Here is a 22,004-nt window from a genome sequence, read left to right on the forward strand (position 1 = left end):
TCTTTTACCTCCTTTGTTAGGTTGACTCCCAGGTATTTGATTCTTTTTAATTGAAAAGGGGATTTTTTTTTTTTATCTCTGCTTCTTCTGCTTGGTTGTTTGTGTATAGGAAAACCTCTGACTTTTCTGACTTTTGTGTGTTGATTTTATAACCTGCTACCTTGCTAAACTGGTGGATGGTTTTGATTAGTTCCTCTGCAGACCACAGTATTTTTAATAATTATTTTTACTTTGACATATATCCATTTCTTTGCTCACTGTTGCATTCTGTGGGTTTTGTCTACCGCCTCCCCCACCCTTCTGGTCACCAAAGATAAAATACAGCAGGACTGTCTGGGGAGGGGAGTGTTTAAGAAGTTTAGTGTCAGAATTCTCATGGCATCCAATCTTACTGGACTATACTGGAATTCTACACACAGGTAAGTTTTCTCTCTGAATACTAGTATCACATTGTCACTGACGCCTCTGTCCTCACGCTTGTTACACCTTCATGGTTTTTCTCTCTAGGTAGTTTGAAATATCTCGCTCTTGCTATTTTCACTGCTGTATTTGGGTGTGGATGTTACAACGGTACCTGGTACTGTGTGCAACTAGGCACGAGGGCACCAATTGTTTCCACTGCAAAATCATCAGCCATCTTTGCTAATTCTCCTCCTTGCCCTCTCGTCTTCATTTTATCTACCTGAACTCTATTTTCAATCTGTGCATCTATATCCTGGCTGCTGTGTCATTTAGTGTCTCCTGTTTCTTCCCTTAAATCTCCATAGTTTATCAGTTTCTCATATTCATATCTGGGCAGGGGGGTTACTTTTACATGTCACAACAGCAGTGACATGTCACTCTAGCAACCCTGTTCTTTTTCTCTTAGGTTAATAACCCAGAAAATAAAATTAAGTGCTTGCTTCTTCTTATGTTTAAACTATTTGTTGAATTTGCTGGTTTTCAGGCCATAGCCTTGTGACCTCATACTCCAGGTATAAAGAGAGGTCAGAGAGCTTAGGCGGCATCACTGATTCTCTGCTTGTGTCTGAACCTAGCATAAACTTTTTTTCCCTTTAAAGTTTCATGTCTTTACCCCCAATGATCCAGGGTTGTTTCTCTTCATAGTCCATTGCATTGGCTATTCTCTGTCAGAGTTCCTATCTTTTCTACTTTAACTCTTCATTTACTTTTGATATTCTCCTTTTTCCCTTTGCTTCTATCATCTCTATTTGCTATCTTCCAACTTGATTATTCCTTTATTTTGTCCTTACCTGCCCACTCCTGCACCATAATCTTGTTTGCAAAAACAATCACATCATTTATAACTCTCTTTTTGCAAAGTGTCTGATAATATTGGTCAGCCTCTTGGAGCAAATTTTTAGGTGTTGTATGTTTACCCTTGCTGTTCCTTTTAATCACCTCCAAGTATGTTTCCCCTAAATTATTTTTAAAAATATGAAGGGCCAGATTCTAAGCTAGCAGCTCCTTGTGGTGACCCAAGTCTGAACGTGAATGTTTTAGTCTTTCCTTCTCCACAGCCCAAGGTCAGCAAGTGTCTGGGCAGTGGCACTTGGTCAGGATGACTCTTCACCAAGCACTGCTCCTTTGCAATGTTGGGCCAGCCAAGGCCCCACAGGACTGCAGTGGCTGGGCCTATGGCCACCACTCTGGAGAAGTGCTTTGCTGACCTTTACAATGGACGCCCTCTCTGCGCGCCATCTCCCCACTGTTGATAATGTCTCTTAAACCTACCTAAGTCCATCTTTCCTTAACCTCAGCAAGTCGGTGTCCTCACAGGTTAACTGCAGATACTTCCTACCTTGCACAACAGTGGTACCAATTAGAACCTGTTTGAAAACAGTGTCTGAAACCACAGGCCTGCAAGATGTAAGAGCATGATTTCCCTTAATAACCTCTCCTTTCCCCTTTCAGATAGTAATCACGTGTAGGAAAACTACTGCTACATGCTCCACTGCAGCAGCCTTCCTGCCCCACTCCACACAGGTGTTGCCCGTGGGCCTCCTGAACAGACCCGCCAAGACCATACACGGGCCACCTGGGCACACTCACCACCTAACTTGGGGCAGATGGTCGTCCTAATGCCATGCAGTTCCTTAACTAGGAATGGCCCAGTGCCCAGTGTTTGTCCCTAGCTGTAATAGTTCCATTTAACATTCCAACAGGAAAAAAATCGAGACCTTCTAAGGGACAATGTTCTGTGAACATTGTGATAACACTACCTGTGGTGGAGTCCTCACACCAACCACCCTTCCTCCAGAACCTACATGGGCTGTAAACTTATTTCTAAAAGGCAAGTTTCTCTTTTCCTACCTTTCATTAACCAGGTTTAATGACCTCCTCATGCGATGTCGAGAACTGGACGCTTGGACACAAGACCTCTCCCTGCCGGCTGTGGTGTGGCTTTCTGGCTTCTTCAATCCTCAGTCCTTCCTCACTGGTAAGGTAGCCCTGTGTGCTTTCTCTCTCAACCTGTGAGTGCCTCACCAGCCTCCGTGCCGTTACAGAACAGGGAGGAGCAGTGACCACAGCAACCACAGAGGAAATGCTACTCAGGGAAAGTGGCCCCACGAGCCGCCAAGTGTGCTCTAGCAAACCTGTTCTATAAAGGGTCAAATGCTCTTTGGTCACAACAGCCCCACTCTGCTGTGACAGTGCCCAACCAGCAGCCTCAGCACTTACCAGGTGTGGCTGCTGCACTAAAACTGCATTTATAAAACCAGGGAGATTGACTTTCAGGCCTTGCTTTAGTGAAACCATAAGCAAATCCTGAAGAGCCTAAAACACAGTAGAGGCCGCCGCAGGCCTCACTAGCGCTCATGTTCGTGGGGCACCTGTGTACACTTTCATCCTGTCCCTGTTCTTCCCAAAGCGATTATGCAGACCATGGCTCGGAAAAATGAGTGGCCACTGGATAAAATGTGCTTGACTGTTGATGTCACCAAAAAAACGAAGGAGGATTATGGCCATCCCCCAAGGGAAGGAGCTTACTTGCACGGACTTTTCATGGAAGGTAAGCTACCCTGATCTTCCCACATTGGGACCTTCCACACACAGGTTCCAGTTCTCAGCATCCCTTTACTCCTGTTAATGGTTAGTCCTTCTTGTAGACCATGCAAATGCCAGTCTGTATTCCACATCTTAAGTCAGTAAGTTGATAGCTATTATATACAGTTGCATGCGTTTCTAATGTTAATGCCAGAGTAAAACTTAAGGCTTATTTTGCTTTTTAAATATAATCCAAGATTGTCCTTCTATCCGTTGTAAAAACGATCAGTAACTTTGAGATTTTATGTCAGCAAGCCTGTAAGTAATGCTAAAGGACATGACAAGAAATACGCTATCCTTGTGTCTGCCAAGATGCTCGTTTTCATTTTAAACCAGACAGTCACAGGTTTAAAAGCCTGGCCGGGGAAGTAGTATGAGTGACCATACTTGTTCAGCCACCTCGAGAAAATGCCCTCCCTTTATGGGTTTTGTGTAATCTGTTTTCACAGGCAAGTTGAGGCGCGACAGCCTGTATTTACAGCCTTCACACAGTGCCGGCCTTAACCCCCGGGCCAGCTAATAAGCAAGAAAGCCAGTGAGAAGCAGTAATGTGACCAAACCAGAACATTTATTGCTTGCAACAATTGCAGAATCATTACCAACACACCACACTGTTGCAATCCTTGTTTCCTGCCCCCCACAGGTGCCAGATGGGATACCCAGTTGGGAACCATTGCCGAAGCCCGCCTCAAGGAGCTGACGTCCACGATGCCCGTCATTTTTGCAAAGGCCATCCCCACAGACAGACAGGAAACCAAACACACCTACGAGTGCCCGGTGTACAAAACCAAAATGAGGGGTGCCAGCTACGTCTGGACCTTCAGACTGAAGAGCAGAGAGAAGACAGCCAAGTGGGTCCTGGCAGGCGTGGCTCTCCTGCTGGAAGCCTGACGGCCCCGGTGAGCATGCGCCACTGCCATGGGCAGCAACACTGAGAGGCACACACAGCTTGAGTCACTCAAGTGTCAGTCTTTTAAAAAACATCACTCATAGTATTGAGAGAAATAAGAAAATGTAGGGGGGAAAAACTAGAAACCTATACAGTTTCTCTTACCAGGGTTTTCTCCTAGTCCTTAAGTGGGGTTTATAATGGGATCTTTTTAAATTAAAAACTGTTAGCCCTGACATCCCTTTAAAACATAGAAGCAGCAAAAAAGAGGCTGCTCCAGCTGGCCCGCAGCACTCCAAGGCCTCCAGTGTCGGTATAATATCCACATTTTGTTCAAGTTTTTAAGTTCTGTGATTAATTGCACTTGTTAGGACTATTCACTGTAAATGTCCCTAGACAAACTACCTGATTGGAACTAAAGAATGACATAACCTCTATGGGAATTAGAAAACAGTAATAAGCTGGAGCCGCTTAGGCAATATTCCTCGGTACCTTACCTGAGCTGCTTCAACTCCACTACATTTTAACTGTGCGTTTTAATCATCTACAGATGCTTTTTAACAATTCAATACAGAAACACTTCTGTGTAGACACAGATTCCTCTGTTTTGTCTTCCTGAGAAATCTTTTTAACCATATAAACAATCTTTTTAAAACAGCATTTAGATAGACAAAGAACTTCTATATGAAAGCGCAGCGGGCTGTGGGGTTGGTTCCTTTTTTCCCTAGTGCTCTTCAACCAGCTGCTTCTGTAAGCTGAGAAAAGACAAGAAGTGTTAGTACAACAGTGGAAAGCTTCACCCCACACCTCTCTACTCAGTAGGGTGAGTGGTGGCCCTAAACTTACTGTGTTAATTAATGCTGGAAGCAGCTTACCAGAAAGTAAGGGAGGATTTTTACACAGGGACACCACCACTGGTAGGAGCTTCTTCAAAGTAAATAGCTGAATGGCACTAAGGTGCCTCCAGTTTTGAAGCTAAGACCTACCTCTCCAGATACTCCTTAACGTTGTTATAACCGTAAAATTTGGCCAGATGAATGAGGATCCCTGTGGCACAGCGGCCATCACGCTTTCGACAGTAACTGCAATTGCAGATCCCGCGGCAGGGAGGACACACCCAATCCTAGAAGACAAATGAAGCAGGAATTTCCCTTTAGCCACAAATTCCAGATAGGGTATCTGGACTTCAGGAGCATTAGGCCTCCCTCGTGCAGCTGCCCGGGTCAATGACATCAGCACTGGGTGGAGTTCTCGTTCACCTGTTACATACCCTGTGCCCCCTAAGAGTGATCAGTCACAACCTCAGTAACTGTTTCTAGCCCTCTCGACTGGGGACGGTACATTGACTGCCAGATAGACATCCCATAGTGAGGCTGCCACCTCATTTTACAGAGGAAATTAAGGCATTCAGAGGTTGTGGAATCATTTGACTTAAGGTTAAAGTGTAAGTAGTGAAAGGTACCCACATTCACTTAGAAAACCCAATGCAACCTCTCAGGCAGCTTGTTCTTGTTCCAGAAGGAAATGGTGATTTCATTTCCAGCTAGCTGTGATGCTGAGCCCTTGTACCTACCGGGTCCAGCAGCGCTGATCTCACGTCCTCCCCATAGCGATTCCGCAGGCACGGCCCGCAGAACTGTCCTCGCACTCCGCCGCAGCTCTGGTTCCGACACACTGTCTTGGTGTCTGTGGTCTTCTGTCGGCACTGATGGCAAGTGTTGCCCTAAGAGGGGAAGGTGTGATGAGAGGATCAACCCCGAGTGCTGCAGTGGGCACACACATCCCCTTCCCCTAGAATCAAGCAACATTACTTGACTTTTGTGAGCTTTGCAAAAGTCAATTATTTTCAGTGTGTAAAATGTGATTTTAAAATGTTGACAAAAATATTACCTTGAGATAGTCTTAGTTCTCCAAAAAAGAAAGACCTGGTAACTGCTTAACTCAGGTACTCTGTTAAAAATGGGCCAAGGTATTTTCTATGACTATAGTTTCCCCAATATTTGAAACCTGTACAATATGAACATTACATCTAAATATGTTTTTCTCTATATAAAGTGCATTCCCCAGAAAGACCCTCCCAGTAAGAATGACTTCCCTCCTCCAGAAACTGCTTAAAAGCCATGCAGGGTTTCAACCACCAGTGACTTAGACTGCCATTAAGTCATGATCCTAAAAGTAACTCACCAGAACTTTGTCGTAGATTTTATCTCGAACAGTAATGGCAACATTTTCTAAGTCCTCCTCCGTGATATCCTCCACTGGCCGGAAAGAAGAGGCACGCCGCCGTCGCCTGTACCCCTGGCACTTCCCCTGCAAAATGACACCAAGCATAAGTCAGTGTATTTTGCATGGCTGAAAAAATATAAGAAACCAGACAGCGCTAGCATCAACAGTGTTACCACCCTGGCATTGCTCACTCACTGAGAACACACCAACCTTCCTCAATTGTAAGGTGACACCCCCAGTCAGTGAAACTCAGGTTCTCTGGTAGACACACCGAGGAGAGGGAAAGAAGTAAACCAGACTGAAAAGCCAAGCCACGAAGGGGCCAGAAGGCTTGGACCATCATTGTACTTTTCCATAAGCAAAACTAGGGAGCCAACTGGGGCTGTTAACTAGACTCTCTACAGCTGAGCAGCATCTGAGCTCAGCTCCTAGGACTGTGGCCGAGGAAACACCACTTCCACCTGGGACCCGGACAGAAATGTAAACTCTCACCTTCTGCCCATCTACCAAGTCAGAACCTTTGTATTTTGAACCAGGTAGAAATAATGAGTGCCTGTATTTGAAGACTACTGGCTTAGACAAAGAACACCTTATTATAGTCGGCAAATACCCCACTGATGGTCCTCCTCCTTCTGATACTGTGAAACTCCTCTGCAAACTGGGTGGCTGAGACCGTGAAGTTCTCCAGCGCAAACTTCTCAGGAGGCCGTGCACTCCGCGCTGGGTTCATGCGCCGTGTGATCTGTCCTTCCGAGAAGGCCCTCCTCACTGTTTTCTTCTTCTGAAACCAAGAGCGAGACATACAGAAGTGGATACTTTCTAGAATAGGTGCCATCTGCCTACCGCTTACTATAGTACTATAGATCAGTAGCGATGTCAACAACCATAGGAGTTCCACTTACAGAAGCTGAGTTCGGGGTCCGTACTGGGAAGAAATCTGGCATTGAGTTCAATTCTGCCAATAGCTGAGCAAGCTGAAGTTTGGAACAAAAAAAGGAATTTAACCAACAACCACCAGTTCAGGCAAAGCCTATCACAAGAAACTTAGCTGCAATCATTTATGTAAGACCTTGACAACTCTTATAATTTCCAACATCTTTTTCTCCACAGGTCAGATGCCATTATCACCCATAGGAATAAAACCGATGCCCCATCTACATGAGGACAGGACACACTGAAATGTGTCCCAGGAAAGGCAAGGTCCTGACTACTGTGGCCCTGGAATGTGTTTTGTACACCTCCATCATGTTCGGTAAATAAAGGGTTCAACTACACTATTCTGATAGGTGTTTTTTATGTGGGATTTTTTTCCATATTTAGACAAATGTACAAGTGTCATTAAAACCGTGAAGAACAGTGAGTTTTGAAATTGAGATAGCTACAGTATTTAATACTTTTCCTTGCCTAAACACAGAGGAGTCTTAGGATAAAATTCACCCACAACTAGGCATAGCAGTTTTGCAAAAAACCTACTTACAATAAACAAACATTTCACCTTGCTCCATTAATTACTGCAACAAAGCCATTCTAATGCCTAGAAGGCCTCTTTCATTTGGTTGGCTGCTGCCTTGAAACCACACAGTCGTCACCACAGCACAAGAATTTCCAGGCTGAATCCTGCCCAACCTGCACACCTCATGTTTCTTGTCCTTCTAGGGTCACTCTGCATTCCAACCTTAAACAGTTAATGGGCACTAGAGTACAGTGCCATGTAGGAGCTGGAAATGAGCCAAGGAAACCTTTCTGTTCCCAAACCAGAGCTTATCAGCTACTTAGCTGCTTGGGGTTTGAGAAAAGAAAAGCAGCTGTGAGGGCAAAGCAGCCAGCTTGGGTCTCCCCGCATGGCCTTACCATGGCTTTGTTCTCCTTGATGTTCCTGGTCCTCTTCAGTAGAGCATCCGCGCTGTCCTGGCCGTCATCCTCAGATTCAGAGGCAGAGTCTGCCCTTTCCTTCCCCTGTCTGCAGTTTTTCTTTCTTCCAATTGCTTTTTTACTGTCCTGTAAGCAAGAGCTAGGAAACAACAGCTCAGAATTGTCCTTATCTGATTTTTGTGCTGGTTTCTTGGTGGGGAACTGAAAAGCCACTCGAAGACCAAAGCTGCTTCTTCTAGATCTGCTTCTTCTTGGGGTAGCCTTTTCTTCGTCATCATCCTCTTCCTCACTCTCTAAAGTTGCTTTATCGCTGTCGCTCAAATCAGACTCTGCAAGCTAACAAAATGAGAAAGGACATTTAGTCTGTTCTGTAAGAGACATTCACAAGACATGTTTAAAACCACTCTGACATTATTTGGGGGGGGGGGGTTGAGGGGGAGACAAGATCATCCCCTTCTGAAGAGTAGGAATAGCATCTATGAGAGAGACAGAACTCCTGACTGAGCCAGAGAAGCAGCAGAATGCCCAGTTATCAGGGTGTCAAGGTCCACGGGGGGAACCTCCCTGCCCCTTTTCCCATTCTACTTGGAATAGTTCTCCAGCATTAACATATAATTCAAGAACAAAGATGACAGTGGGGACACTCAGTTGTGAAGGGACTCTAAGCAGCAGCAGAGAACCCATGTGCCAGAAAGGTTAGCCTAGGTGAGGGCCTCCCAAAACCAGGCCTGCTATGACAACTGCACACAGCTGTACTTCCTCAGGAAGTCTCTAAGCTACAGCTGGGCTCAAGTTGAAAAGAAGGCAGAGGAAGGGGGAAAATAAAAACTGCCTGACTTTGACATATGTATCAATCCACACCTAGCCAAGGAGACAAATACAACTCTCCAGCATTGATTTACCTTGTTTTACTAGTGTTAAACTTCCTCTATTAGTAACTCTGAAATTAAAAACAACGGCTGTCGGGCGGTCCTGCTGGTGGAGAAGTAGCTGGAGAACTTACTGGCCTCCACCCACCCACCTCCTACGAAAGATGTTGGGCAGCTTACTGCAAAAGATGAAGGGAGAAAAAGGCAAACTAAAGACTGGGGAGACTCAGCCCCCCTCAGAGCTGACCACGAGGGCCAAGGTCATGACTGGCAGGAAGACCCCAAGGCTTGGTGAGATCCCACGGTCAGAAACAGGCTCGGGAGACCTCATCAGGGTGGCAGGAGATTGGGGAGGGAGGCAACAAAGCTTATTTTCACAATGAATTTTAAAATAAAACTTTCAGGTAAAACTACCATGAGCTATGAGTTTGATCTGAGTTAACATTACAGTTCACACCCTAAAATTTATAAACTATGAGGGGGGAAGGACTTTTGGGGTAGTTCACTTTCCCATGCTGGAAATACAAATTCTCTGAGTAACTACTCATCACTTCACTGAAGAACATAAAATAAGCCACAAAGTTGACAATACTCAATCAGGTTTGGAAAGATTTTACTATTTCGCTGGCAGGAAACTAGAGATATGGGGGCCAGAACACAAAAGCTGCCATACACAGAGTTGCTGTAGAGAGAGTGAAAGGACAGTGGGGTCTCTGTGTTGCTATTCATGGGGGAAAAAAATCATCGTCAAACAAGGCAGCCTACCATTAGGGCTTTCAGGCCTAAGATCCCCCCAGGAAAAGATGAGGGGGACAAAGTGAACCTACTAGTTATAGCTATTTAAACTTCGACACAGGTTCCATGCCAGAAGTGGTTCCTTAGAAGCTTCCGAGAATGTAAAGAGGCTGAACTTCTATTTTGATACCAGAGGAGAAAGTGGTAATTGATCTGGGATAAATACATGCTATTTTTCAGTAAGCAAAAAAACTCTTGTACACTTAAAAAAAAATCCAAAAGCTATTCTTTAAAGTTACCCTGGGTTCAAATACTCACTGGCCAGTAAATATGACTAAATATATGAAATAAAGGATAAGATGAACAAATCTTCGTGATACTGTGCTGAGTGGATTTCCCTCAGGAATGAGGGAGGCAGCACTGTCTTTGAGTATGCAGGCATCCAATCAAGAATACACAGGGAACAAAAGCTATGCAATGTCATAAACCAGTATTACTTCAGAAAAAATTTAACTGACTAAAATGAAGTACTAAAATGTACATGGGGGCCCTCCCTGGTGGCACAGCGGGTTAAAGCACTGCACTAAGAAGCTAAAGCCACTTCTGCATGAGTTCGATTCCCGCCTGCCCCGGAGGTGATCCACATGGCGCGGCAGATCTCTTCTGACCCGCCCGCTGCTCCCCTCAGCAGTGTACTTCCTCGATCTGCCTATTCTGCTCCCCGCTCTGTCTCTGGTGAATCCTCTCACCCTCTGCATCTCTGGCCTATACCCCAGTTCTGTATGAATAAATAAATAAATCTTTAAAAAAAAATGCACATGGGAAATTTCTGTCAAACTTCTAAGCCTAACACTATGATGTCACACAACAGAAAATTACTTTAAGGGCCTCCCTGGTGGCACAGGGGATATCAGCCCTGTCAAGCTGTCTCCAACCACTGTGGCATGGGAGCTGACCCACATGGCACAGACCTCTCCTGTCTCACCTGCTGCTCCCCTCAACAGTGTACTTCAGTAGATCTGCCCATTCTGCTCCCTACTCTGTCTCTGGTGAATCCTCACCCCCTGCACCTCTGGCCTAGACCCCTGTGCTAGTCTGTGTAAATAAATAAAACATTAAAAAAAAAAAAAAAAAAGACTTTAAGAAACATACTACTCCAAATAGGCCCTCCTCTTACCACAGTGGTGTAAGATAATCTGAAATTCAATGATAAGACATATTCCCCCAAGGCACCAGGGGAGAAAACTGGATTTTCTCTAAAAGAACAATGGAGTAGAAGGTGAAGGACTCACCTGAGAGTGATGATCTTTATACCCTGTTAACGAGTTTATAAGACAAAGGTTTAAACAAAGTAAAATCTTTTCATTTGTGAACTGATCTTATTAACAAGTTTAGATGCCAATGAGAAACTGGACTAAAAATATTACAACCCATACCCCTTCGTGTTGATGGTTATCACCATTACCTCTGGGTTGCTGTTCACAGTCAGATCACTCTGTGTAAACCCTTCAAAGTCTTCTGTCTCTGAGTCAGTGTCCTCTATGAAGATTCTTCTTAGTTCTTCTGTTAAGTATTTGGAGTGGAAACACACATCCTGCTAAATTAAAAACATATGTACATCATAGAAAAAGAAAGAATGGAGGTTAGCAGGGGCGAGTCACCCTAGTGGGGAGTCAGTTACTATTCAGTGGGGCAGAGCAGCTGTTTGAGGTGCTGACAGTGTTCTCGAGAAGGGGGCTGCTGAGGGCTGCACACAACCATGAATCTAGTGAGTGCCACGTGGCATCCTGCTGACCAGAAACTGGGGACTTGCCTGCATTTAAAAATGGCTGCAATGGTAAATATTTCACACTGTGTGTATTTTACCACATTAGACAGCACATATGTTCATGTTTGCTAAAACAAAATTCAGAACCAGAAGTCAAATTATTTTAAAAAATTCAGAATGGCTGTAGCCTCCATCAGTAGGTGCTAACGCTACTCAGTTTCTCCTGCCAGAGCTGGCCATCGTCTGCTTCCCCGCAAGATGAAAACAATGGGAAGATGTGAGGAGGAATCGTGGCGCCTTCCACGTGCTGACTTTCCCTTCTGACAGCCACCCGACTCGGTCTCCTCCCGGTCCCAGTCCTTAACTCCCGCTAGCAGATGGCACCTCTTGGTGGAGAAGCATCTCTTCTGCTGGCTGGAGACATGGAGTCGCCCCATGACCAATTACTGCAGAGGACACAGAGAAACCTCCCTCCTTTCCTCCAGGATCTTGATCCCCCAGGAGTTCCCTGGGGGTACAGGTAACGAGGAAGCAGAAGGAAAAATGATTTATGACTGACTCGTTGAGACAGTTTCCAATTATGACTTTGTCCCCATGCTCAGAAGAGGCAAAAGAAAGGAGACCCACACCCAGCCCCCTGAGCTGGCAGCCAAGGCTGAGTCCATGTCCCCAAGCCCCTTTGACGTTTCTTCCTCCCACGCCTGATACAGCTATGACCCCTCATCACATCACATTTGACTGGTGAATATTTATCTACCCCTGCCTTTCCTTGACTTTAATTATATACTTCTTAGAGCTTAGATAATCTCTAGAGAAAAACAGATATAATAGACGAGCGAAAAAACGTACAGGGGAAAGAGAAAGAAATGCCTGTATCCAGCATTTTTTAATCTTAAAAATGTGTCTTATGAATTATTATGGGTAATTGGAGTAAGTGTGCTCAGAGCTAAATTACTTTGTTCCTTTGTTGATAGCTGCGGTACAGCTGCTTGAAAATAATAATAATAATACACATACAAAAAGGAAGTTTCCTTTAAAGTGAAACTCAAATTGTTTGCAAGGGAGACCTAAGTCAGCACTGCCTAGCAGACCATACGAGTTCACACAGCTTCCCCCCAGCTGGCTGCAACGGCTCAGGAGTGTGCTGGTTAAGGCTTGAAGCAGCAGGCCAGGGCAGTCATTAAAGAAGAACCACACTCCACAGGGAGCCACGTCGGAGAGCAGGAAACACCTGCACCCAGTGCCCTGAGCGGCCCTGCAGTCTGTTTTATGGCAATAGGGCCTCTCCGTGACTTCACCATACACCATAGTCCTTGCCTACGCCTCAGGCAAGCTCACCATGCCTTCGAGCATCAAGTTCCACCTTCCAGTCCTTCTGCTCCCCTCTATCCTTTGAGTTGGCCTCCCAGGGCAGCGGAGGAGAAATCACAAGGGCTTGTTCTGCTGGCAAAAAAATGAGCTAACTATAGTCCTAAACTGGGATTATGTTTTCTCCTATTCCTCGGGGTGTAAAAATTTGTTTTTAACAGGGGTCTGCATGAAACACACACCCAGCTCACATGGTCTTTGTTACAGCCTTCCAGAATCTGTGTTATTCGTTGAAATCAATTCGAGCAGTGGACTAAGGGCCTTGGTCATGTCTGCGACCAGGAACATAAGCACGTAACAGGTGAAAAGGGGGGCTACTGGATGGTTATATATTTTTAAAGATTTATTTATTTATGCATACAGAACTGGGGTATAGGCCAGAGGTGCAGGCGTGGTGAGAGGATTCACCAGAGACAGAGCAGGGGCAGAACAGACCGACTGACGAAGTACACTGCTGAGGGGAGCAGTGGGCGGGTCAGGGGAGGTTTGTTGAGCCACGTGTCACCTCCAAGGTGGGGCAGAGATCAAACTCATGTTTAGCTTCTTAGTGCTGTGCTTTAACCCACTGCGCCACCAGGGAGGGCCCACATTTTTATTCTACATGAAGAAACAGACTGGAAAGCTAAGACAGGCAGAGCAACTCAGTCCTACCCAGCGGGGTCGGGGTCTGCATGTTTGAAGCAAGAAGAAAGGGACAGTGCAGGCATGCAGTCACATACGGGGGAGCCAGAAGGCCACACTCGAGCCTGAAGTCCCTCCAGGAAGATGGACGAATTAGCAAGTAACCACCATGAGGGTCAGTGTACGAGGAAGACTTAGGCAGTGCAGCATCCAGACAAAGGGGAAATTCATGCAGGCTTCATGGAACACACATCCACGTGGCCCGAAGGGCAGGTGTAGGAAGGGTGTAGGGCAGAGCGTCAGAAGCTGATGAGAGGGCGCCCAGGCTGGGAGAGCAGCCTGCCCTGGAGCAGAGGGCAGGACAGTACGTGCCGAGGGCAGCAATGCAGTTCCTGGCTGAATGCTGCCCAGTGGGCAGGAGAGAGGATGGTAGCAGGTCTGAGGCTGAGAAGCACCTCAGCTGCCTTCTCGGAGTGTGGCCTTGGACAGGCACCTCCCTGAGCTTCAGTTCAACACCTGCCAGAGGACGAGTAACAGCAACACTCACAGCTTCCCAGGTAGGTACGTGAAACCCACGTGACCCATATTAGAAGCACATAGTCACCGACCACCTACCTGGCTGGGCTCTGACTGGGGGTGGGAGGGAAGAAGTCTTGCATGATGGAATCAGGTGTTACAGCACCAAAACCAGATACTTTGTTTCCTAATAATGTCCACTACAAGCCAGGCTTGTGGGCACCTAACAGGTCCTCCACACTCAGAAACGCTTCCCATTGGACCCAACAGGCTCTGCGCTCCATCACCACTCAGGAATGGGGACAGGAGACTGCAGCACGAGGGAGGAGGGGAGCTAGACAGACTGGAATCAGAGTGGGGAGCATCTGGACAAAGGCTATGAGGACGGTGAGAAAGGGATGAAGAGGTGAGGAAAGAGGGAGGAGATGGAGGCAAGGAACTTGGCATTGTTTCACCAACTCTCTGGGAGAGTCCAGGAGAAGGGAGGATAAAGAGGAAGATGGAGATAAAGTGGGAAAGCCAGAGACAACTGGGGGAAGAAAATGGCAGTTTCCAGTAACTCAAGACTAGTACAACTGGCCAGGCAAACCAACCTGAGGCTGGAAGAACCTGGAGGTGAGCCGCCGAAGCCAAGCTATCATGGAGCTCACTAAGGAAAGCAAGGCCGGAAGGCAGAATTTGAAGAACATCTACAGGAGAGACAGGAAAAAGATGAGGTGACAATAAACAATGCTGCGTTTCAACACAATAAAGATGTAAGTGGAAAAGAACAGAGGACGTGGAAGTGGCTGTAGGGGACAGATGCTTTGGTGACATCAGGGGGATCGCAGAGATGGGGAGGCCTCCAGTGGCCTCCGACAGAACATACCCCCAGAATCTTCACAAGTCAGCTAAGAAAGCAGACACGTTGCACTAATTGCTTCCCTTCCTATACTTGTCCACTTGAAGCCAGGTGGGTCTTTGAAGAGAGGCGATGGTCAAAGAGAATCAAGAATTTTCAGTGTCACGATGAAAGCAAAAGAAAAGGCCCCAGAAAGCTATATATGTTGACTCGCTGTTCTATTGCTAGGCACAATGTCAACCTCCAGGAGACTCTCAGAGAACTGTAATTTGTGTTTGCACAGATCAAAGCCGGTAAGGAAGAATGCCATAGTTCCAAGAGTGAAGTGCCCCAGAGCCACACTCATGAGATGTCTCAAAGCAACCACACACTCCTGTTCACATGCCAGGCTCTCCCTGTGTGGGGCTCACCCTCCCTGCCAGCCCCTGCACCTCTGGCTTATACCCTAGTTTTGTATGAACAAATTTTTAAATAAAAAAAGAGAAGGTAGCCTGTTTCTGCCTATAATCTATATGTATGCATGTGTGTGTGTGTGTGTGTGTGTGTGTGTGTGTGTGTGTATAATTTAAGCAGCAAAAGTGAGGCAAAGTTCTAGCACCAGAATCTGGAAATGTAAAGATACTAAAACACTTAGAAAATAAAAATACTCAACAACCGCTATCACCAATCTCAAACCACAGTCAAATGAAAGAATATCTGAACCAATATTCTGGCTTCCAGACACGCCTGCCTTGAAGCCAGCACTGTGGTACCTGTTTCCTGGGCTCCAGCGAGTCAAAACTATCACAGCTTTCCTCTGATGAGAGGGTTTCCATGGGAACATCATCTGGAAAACCAAGGAAGTCTTCATCATCACTGGGGGCGTTAAAGATGTCAGCTACTTCTTTGGGTATCTGTTTGTGATTCAGAAAAGAAGAAGCATATAACACTGCTATAACCTCTTAGGAAAATTTTCTTTTCTAAAGGACAGTAGGAGTGACCATCTCAAACTCCGCCACCTGCTGTGGCTGCCTGGCAAGCCCCAGCAGCCCCAAGTAACACGTGCTTCAGCTGATCCCTCACAGCAATATGGGAATGAGGAAAGGATAAGACCTCTTTTTCAAATTCCAGCGTTATATCCTATCTTCCAGCAAATGTCAAGGCTATGCCTAGACATAAGATCTCTTGACAAAAAGAAAACAGATACTAGTTTCTGAGCAAACAATTATTTCTCTATTTTTCTCCTACAATGGATTTATCTTTCGATGTCATCCATATTTTTTAAAAAATCCATGAGATATTAACTTAGCTCCTCTTAATTTCCACCTACAGTTATTTTATTTTTGCTTTATCAGTGATTTAGATATAAAAATTCATACAATGAAGCAAATAGCTTGCTTTCTTTTTCATATTCTGAGTCAATCTAAGTAATTTTGGAATTAATTTCAAGGGAGTTTAAAGGCTGTTAGGCAATTATTCCTAGAGAGAATACTGTCAACACACTTAATACCATCTACTGAGAGTCCACTTTTGTATGGTAACTGATTTGTTCCTACCTCTTTTTGAAAAGTTTAAACACATAGAAAGCTGAAAGAAAAATATAACTATCTGTATATTTTTCCTCTGGAGCCATGATTTGTTAGCACATTTACTTAGTCTCTTTTAACAAATACTGGGTTGAACCAGATATATCTTCTGATATGACTGTTGGACTAGGAAAACAGCAATTTATTATAAGCCAATCTAATCTATATATGTTTCAGGTAATTTGCAAACATAATACCAATTCACCCTAAAATATTTTCTCCCAAGAGTAAGGCCACCTTCCTACAGAACCTCAAAAAATAATTACACCTACAGTAACATTAATTCAATAATATAAAGCTTACCTCATCTTTAAATGTCTGCCACTGGGCCTCCCTGGTGGCACAGTAGTCAAAATCTCCATGTAGCCAAGCTAGGGCAGGCCACGAAGTCTGTCCCCGGCCAAGGAGCTGACCCACAGCATGGTGCAGCAGACCTCTCCTGACCCGCCCACGGCTCCCCTCAGAAGTGCACTTCAGTAGATCCACCTGTTCTGCTCCCCACTCTGTCCCTGGCCCCCTGTACCTTGGCCTGCACCACAGTTCTTCCTACATAAATGACTAAAAATAAATCTTTTTTTTAAAAAGTGTTAAGATGGTAACAAAAAAAAAGCTTGTTTCTTTCCCCAAAATGTCTTTCATAATTTGGGGATAAGGATCATGCACTGTATTTGTTTCCTATGCCATTTTTTATATAGCCCAAGACAACTGTCTATAGAATGCTGTACAGACTGAGTTTATCTGACTGTTTACAAGGGACACACTTATACACAATTTCCTTCTGGTAACAGTTCTACACAGGCAACATATACTTTGCAAAGTATTGTATTAATTAGAAACACAGACCATCAGAGTATCTCCTATAAAATACTAGTGTTATTTAAAAATATGAGAACTTCCAAACATATTCAAAAAGAGATGGAATAGTACAATGGACACACAGAGCGACTCCTTAGCAATCACCTGTTCGGTTACTCTTGTGTCATCTGTAGCCCTACGTACCAGCCCTCCTTCCAAATTTATTTAACTCAGTTATAAACACAATACCACTTCACCCTATATAAGTAAATATAGTTTGTGTTCACAGTTCTCTTGTCCTGTATTTTTAAACTGTTCACACCATGGCCCAGCAAAGGCCCATACGTACAGGTCTCATATTTCTGTCTTGATTCCTAATTTTTTCCTGCAACTTATTTTCAAAAAAATTAGTCATTTGACTTCAGAGTTTGCAGTCCCAAGATGGTGTTTACCGGATGCTTCTGGATGTCCTATAATTTGGCAGTTTAATCTAGAGGCCCCAAATCATGACTGCTTCCTTTCTTGTGAGACTACTGTGTAGTTCTTCCTCCCTTCAGAGGGCAAAGAATATCTGGGTTGTCTCTTCTGAGTGGTAACACTGTGTGATCAACAAGGATAGGCCAAATTTCTAACTAACAGAAATATCTTTTACTCTTGGTACTTAATAAGAATGAGGTGGTATTTGAGACTGTGACTGTTCTTCCTGGTAACATTTCACTCAATAATTTCATTATCCTTTGGTAACTTTGCCCAGATCAATTAACACATAAAGGTTTACAACGATGATTTTCAAATTCTACTCCTACTTCACACACTAGCTTGCATTCTGTCATATATAACCTTCCTCCCTGTCCCTGTTTCCCACTGCCTCATGTAGATACATGGATTTTTTTTAATTAAATGAGTCATAACCCGTTACTGTCATTCCTTCTGCTGCAAATTTGGCCATATAAAGTTTCTCTAAATCTGCTTCTGTGTCCCTTTGATAGGACCCTTTTAACACAACAAGCTTTCCAGCACAGCCTACCCAGCTAGCTGTACGTCACCTGCTTCAGAACTTGTAGCAGCCACGCTGGGCTTCGCCACGTCCAATAAGGCACAAGGCCTGCGAGCTCCGTGTGCTGCTCACTAGTCAAGCATCGTTGTTTCTAGGCTCTGTCCAACAGAGCAAGGGTATTTCAAGTATCTTGAATCCCAAGTTCACAGAACATCATAAGTTTGAACCACCATGGAAGGAATCCTCCCCACCTCCCTCATGCCTGCATTAGTACCTCCGGTCCCCACACAAGAAAACCCCAGCTCCAACATTTCTCAGATACACATTCACTTGCTCTATCGACCCACCAAATAGTTTCAGTCCTACACCAGCAGCACAACCCCCCGCAACAGTCAAGTTGAAGATTGCCTTATCATCCTATCTTTGGAACTCAGCTCCACTCTATACAGTATCTTTCTCTGAGACAACCCATCTCTTTACCTGGGTATGCAAAAGTACCTTATGGGTCTTCTTAGTTCATCATGTGGTAATATTAAAACGATACCTCGAGTATCAAGATTTTAATCAATTTGACTACTATCATACAGCATTCTCATGTGCAAAACTAGCACTCCCTTGAAACTGAGTGCACAGAGGTGGGGAGAGCAATGCCAGTCCAGTTTGGTGCCAATGACTTCACTCACATTAACCACAGTAGTTTTCTCTGCTTTTGCTTCTGCATAACCAGAACACATATTAAGAGACAAATATGAAGAAAGACCAAAGTGGTAACATCATTCTGTAACTCAGAAAGCTTGGTAGCACAGAAGCATATTTTGACAAAAAGGGTTAAAAGAGAAGAGAGAAGAAGCCCCAATGTTTCAGTTAAATGGAAGCACATACAGGACGAGGATGAGGCACCTCCAGGAACAGGAATCAATTGCTTCCAGTGGCAACTGCATTAGCCCAAGGGCTACGGCTGCAGCCAATGCTGACAAGCCTGTGTGTCCCCCCAATTCCTCCTTCCTTATCTTTCACTTCTGCATCTGCTCCAGAGGAAAAAAACACTTTCAAAAAACCAAAACCACTATGCATTCTTGGGGCATTCAGGGCTGTTTCTGGCTGCCAAACTGCAAAAGGCATTCAGAGAACAGTCACAGGCTCCAGGGTTTTGGAAAAAAAAAAAAAAAATCTCTGTAAAATATGTGAGAGTCTTTGATACAACAAACTCATAAAGGGAAAATTTGTGTATGACAGAAACCCAACGAAAGAGGATTCATAGGGCACCCTTCCAAAGCCTGACCAGCAGTTCAACAACGGCCTGAGGACCCATCATTCCCGGTTCCGTTCAGCAGTGTCCAATGGACAATTTCATAGTCTAGACACAAACCGCAGACTGCTTTCCCCAAAGCTTATCTATTTGACTACAATGGCAAACAGAGGACTACATAAAAACAAAAAAAAAAGTTGAACTGTAAAGAAAATGTACAAGTTTCCAAGCAGCAGGATGTTGATAGTAATGAAACTTACACAATAGAATGTGACAAAGCTGACAAAAAAAATAAAATTAACAGCTGATACCACCAACCCAACCCCTCCCCGCCAAAAAAAAAAAAATCCAGAAAAATTCCCCTTGTGAATACGAAGGCTAACTATTCATAATTGGCTTTTCTAAACCAAAGACATCTATTGTAACCTAATTTTCAAAGACGTGGTTTGTGTCTGTTACTCTTCCTTGTAGGAATAACTGAAGAGCAGCACAGGTCACAGGGGATCATGATTCATGCCCCAATAGGGTACAGACCTACGCAGGGCCTAATGGTATCAGCATTTCTTTGCTGAAGGCAGAGCTTCCCAGGGAAAGCGTCCTGGGATCAAAGGTGCCTCTGCCACATTCCTATGCAAGAATAAAGGATTTTCACCCAGAATACTAGAACATGATCTCCGAGTAGTCACACAAACAGGTCCTCTTAGAACAGGACTGCAAATTTCACTTGTAGGTCCTACAAATTACCATAGAGCTCATCTCAGGGACACAGGAATACACAGTAGGTTTTGAGGCAGGGAGGCAGTGAAGGCAGCAGCTCAGGGTAAGACAGGGACAGTGCTGACGAGTGAGCTGAGGACACAAGACCAGAAATGGAGCCTTCCCCCTCCATTGTCACCATCCTGCAATGGGCCTCAGAGAAGCCAGAACGCTAAATCATGGGGAGAAACCCCAGCTGTTACTTTCTAACGTAAGGACCAAATACCCAGGCTGGATCTCAAACTTGTCCGGGGAAAGAGTACAACAGGACTCAGAGTACTTTGTGCAACACCAGTGAAATTTTAAATGCCAGAATTACAAATACCACCACCAATAGACCTACTTGGTGTCCAGTAGTGACAGTACTGGAAAATGGAAGTGTTGAAAAAATTAAGTCAAATCAAGTGTTGGGAGTCCTGACAAAAAGAATGAAAGTGGGAAAATTGTTGGAGAAGAACCTTACAAGGGGGTCAGGCCACCTCCTGCCCGAAACCCCACCTGGGAGACCATGCCTGTTGGACGAGTCATGACAGGCAGCACTCGGACTTGCCTTTGGATCCCAGGGAGCAGGGCACGGCTGCCATCAGGGAGGCCCCCCACCACAGCTGCCCCTGCTGCTACTCCTGACCTTTACCTGCTGGGCTCCGCCAGCCATCCTGACTGCAGCTGTCTCTCTCAGAGGATGCAGGCACCGTGCTGCAACTGCAGCGACCTGGCTGCCACCATTCACCTGTGCACCCTGCAAACCAATGCTGGCAACCAATGAGTGCACGGTGAAAATGGTTGCAGGTTCCACCACCGGGCAGCAGTTCAAGCACCAATGTTAGCCCGAAACCAGGCTGTCTGTTGGGCCGCCAGGCATGCTGCTCTCTCAGACCCATGAATTGCTCAGTTTCATGAGGAATTTTAAAATAGTCTTACCCACGTGCATAGCAGCATTACTGACACATAGCTCCAAGTGGAAGCAACCCAACATCCATGAATGGCTCCGTGGAAATAAACAAAATGCCTTATATGGAGACTGGACTATTATTCACTCAAAAAAAAAAAAAAAAGCAAATCTTGTCACATGCACCAACCTGAATGAGCCAGAGGACATCTGGTAATTCAAATAAGTCACAAAAGGGAAAATATTGTATGATTCCACTCTTGAGTTACCTTATATATGCTGCAAAATGTAGATGCAGGAAATAGAAAGGTTGTTGCTCGGGACTCTGGGAGGAACAAATGGGGAGTTATTTAATGGGCAAGGTTTCAAGTATGCAAAGGAAAATGTTTCAGAGATCGTGTGCACAATTTAAACACTACTTAAAAATGGTTAGGGTGGTAAATATTATGTACTACCTACCACAATCTCTGCAACTTCAACAAAATACAAATCAATGACAATTTTAAAAGGTGGAGAAATACTGAATTTCTACAGAAAATGCTTTCAAAATTCACAAAACAAGCCTGGACTTCCACCCTGTCCTCACACTATAGGAGTGTGGTTTGGAACCAACCCTGTGATATAAGGTGGGTCCAGATACATAAATTATGTCAAGGCTTCAGCTTTAGTGACTGATACAACCCCTCCATGAACCCTGGTATTCGAGGTCCTTAGACACATCTTGAATAGAATCCAGCTTGGTCCTTCCAACTAGCTGTACTAATAACAACAAAACCTGCCAACTAGCCCTTGCTTCTCATAAAGTAGGTGCTTTTCCAGCATTTCTTGAGGAATAGCAGCTCTGTTCTGGAGGGCTCCCTATTACCTTGACCTCGGTCAGTGGGACCCTCCATTAAAATTCAACAAAAAAATTAATAAACCACAAACAATGCCTCCAACTGCCAGCTGCTTTTCAGTCAAGTATTTTCCTTTGAAAATAAGTTATTGTATCATTAATTTA

General features: G+C 44.8%; 2 protein-coding genes across 3 annotated transcripts in view; one reads left to right on the top strand and one right to left on the bottom strand.

Annotated features, from left to right (window-relative positions):
• Positions 1-3,961, top strand: part of DNAH11 (dynein, axonemal, heavy chain 11) — a 256,915-nt gene extending 252,954 nt beyond the window's left edge. The window contains 3 exon segments of the mRNA XM_004676758.2: positions 2,328-2,440; positions 2,873-3,013; positions 3,692-3,961. Of these exon segments, the coding sequence (XP_004676815.1) occupies positions 2,328-2,440; positions 2,873-3,013; positions 3,692-3,939 (502 nt within the window). The 3' untranslated portion in view covers positions 3,940-3,961.
• A 639-nt stretch (positions 3,962-4,600) lies between these two features.
• The window catches only part of CDCA7L (cell division cycle associated 7-like), a 28,604-nt gene continuing 11,200 nt past the window's right edge, over positions 4,601-22,004 (bottom strand). Inside the window, exons 2-10 of one of the 2 annotated variants that reach the window (XM_012720987.1) lie at positions 15,506-15,646; positions 11,105-11,233; positions 8,015-8,371; positions 7,066-7,137; positions 6,774-6,944; positions 6,122-6,247; positions 5,511-5,660; positions 4,924-5,060; positions 4,601-4,692 (exon numbers count right to left, since the gene is read on the bottom strand). In XM_012720987.1, the coding sequence (XP_012576441.1) occupies positions 4,662-4,692; positions 4,924-5,060; positions 5,511-5,660; positions 6,122-6,247; positions 6,774-6,944; positions 7,066-7,137; positions 8,015-8,371; positions 11,105-11,233; positions 15,506-15,646 (1,314 nt within the window). In that variant the 3' untranslated portion in view covers positions 4,601-4,661. Of the gene's footprint in view, positions 4,693-4,923; positions 5,061-5,510; positions 5,661-6,121; positions 6,248-6,773; positions 6,945-7,065; positions 7,138-8,014; positions 8,372-11,104; positions 11,237-15,505; positions 15,647-22,004 lie in introns of both variants that reach the window. The other variant, XM_012720986.1, reaches the window with a different exon arrangement.

Source organism: Condylura cristata, unplaced genomic scaffold (assembly GCF_000260355.1).
Source record: "Condylura cristata isolate star-nosed mole 26May11 unplaced genomic scaffold, ConCri1.0 scaffold00005, whole genome shotgun sequence".
NCBI classification, from domain to species: Eukaryota; Metazoa; Chordata; class Mammalia; order Eulipotyphla; family Talpidae; genus Condylura; species Condylura cristata.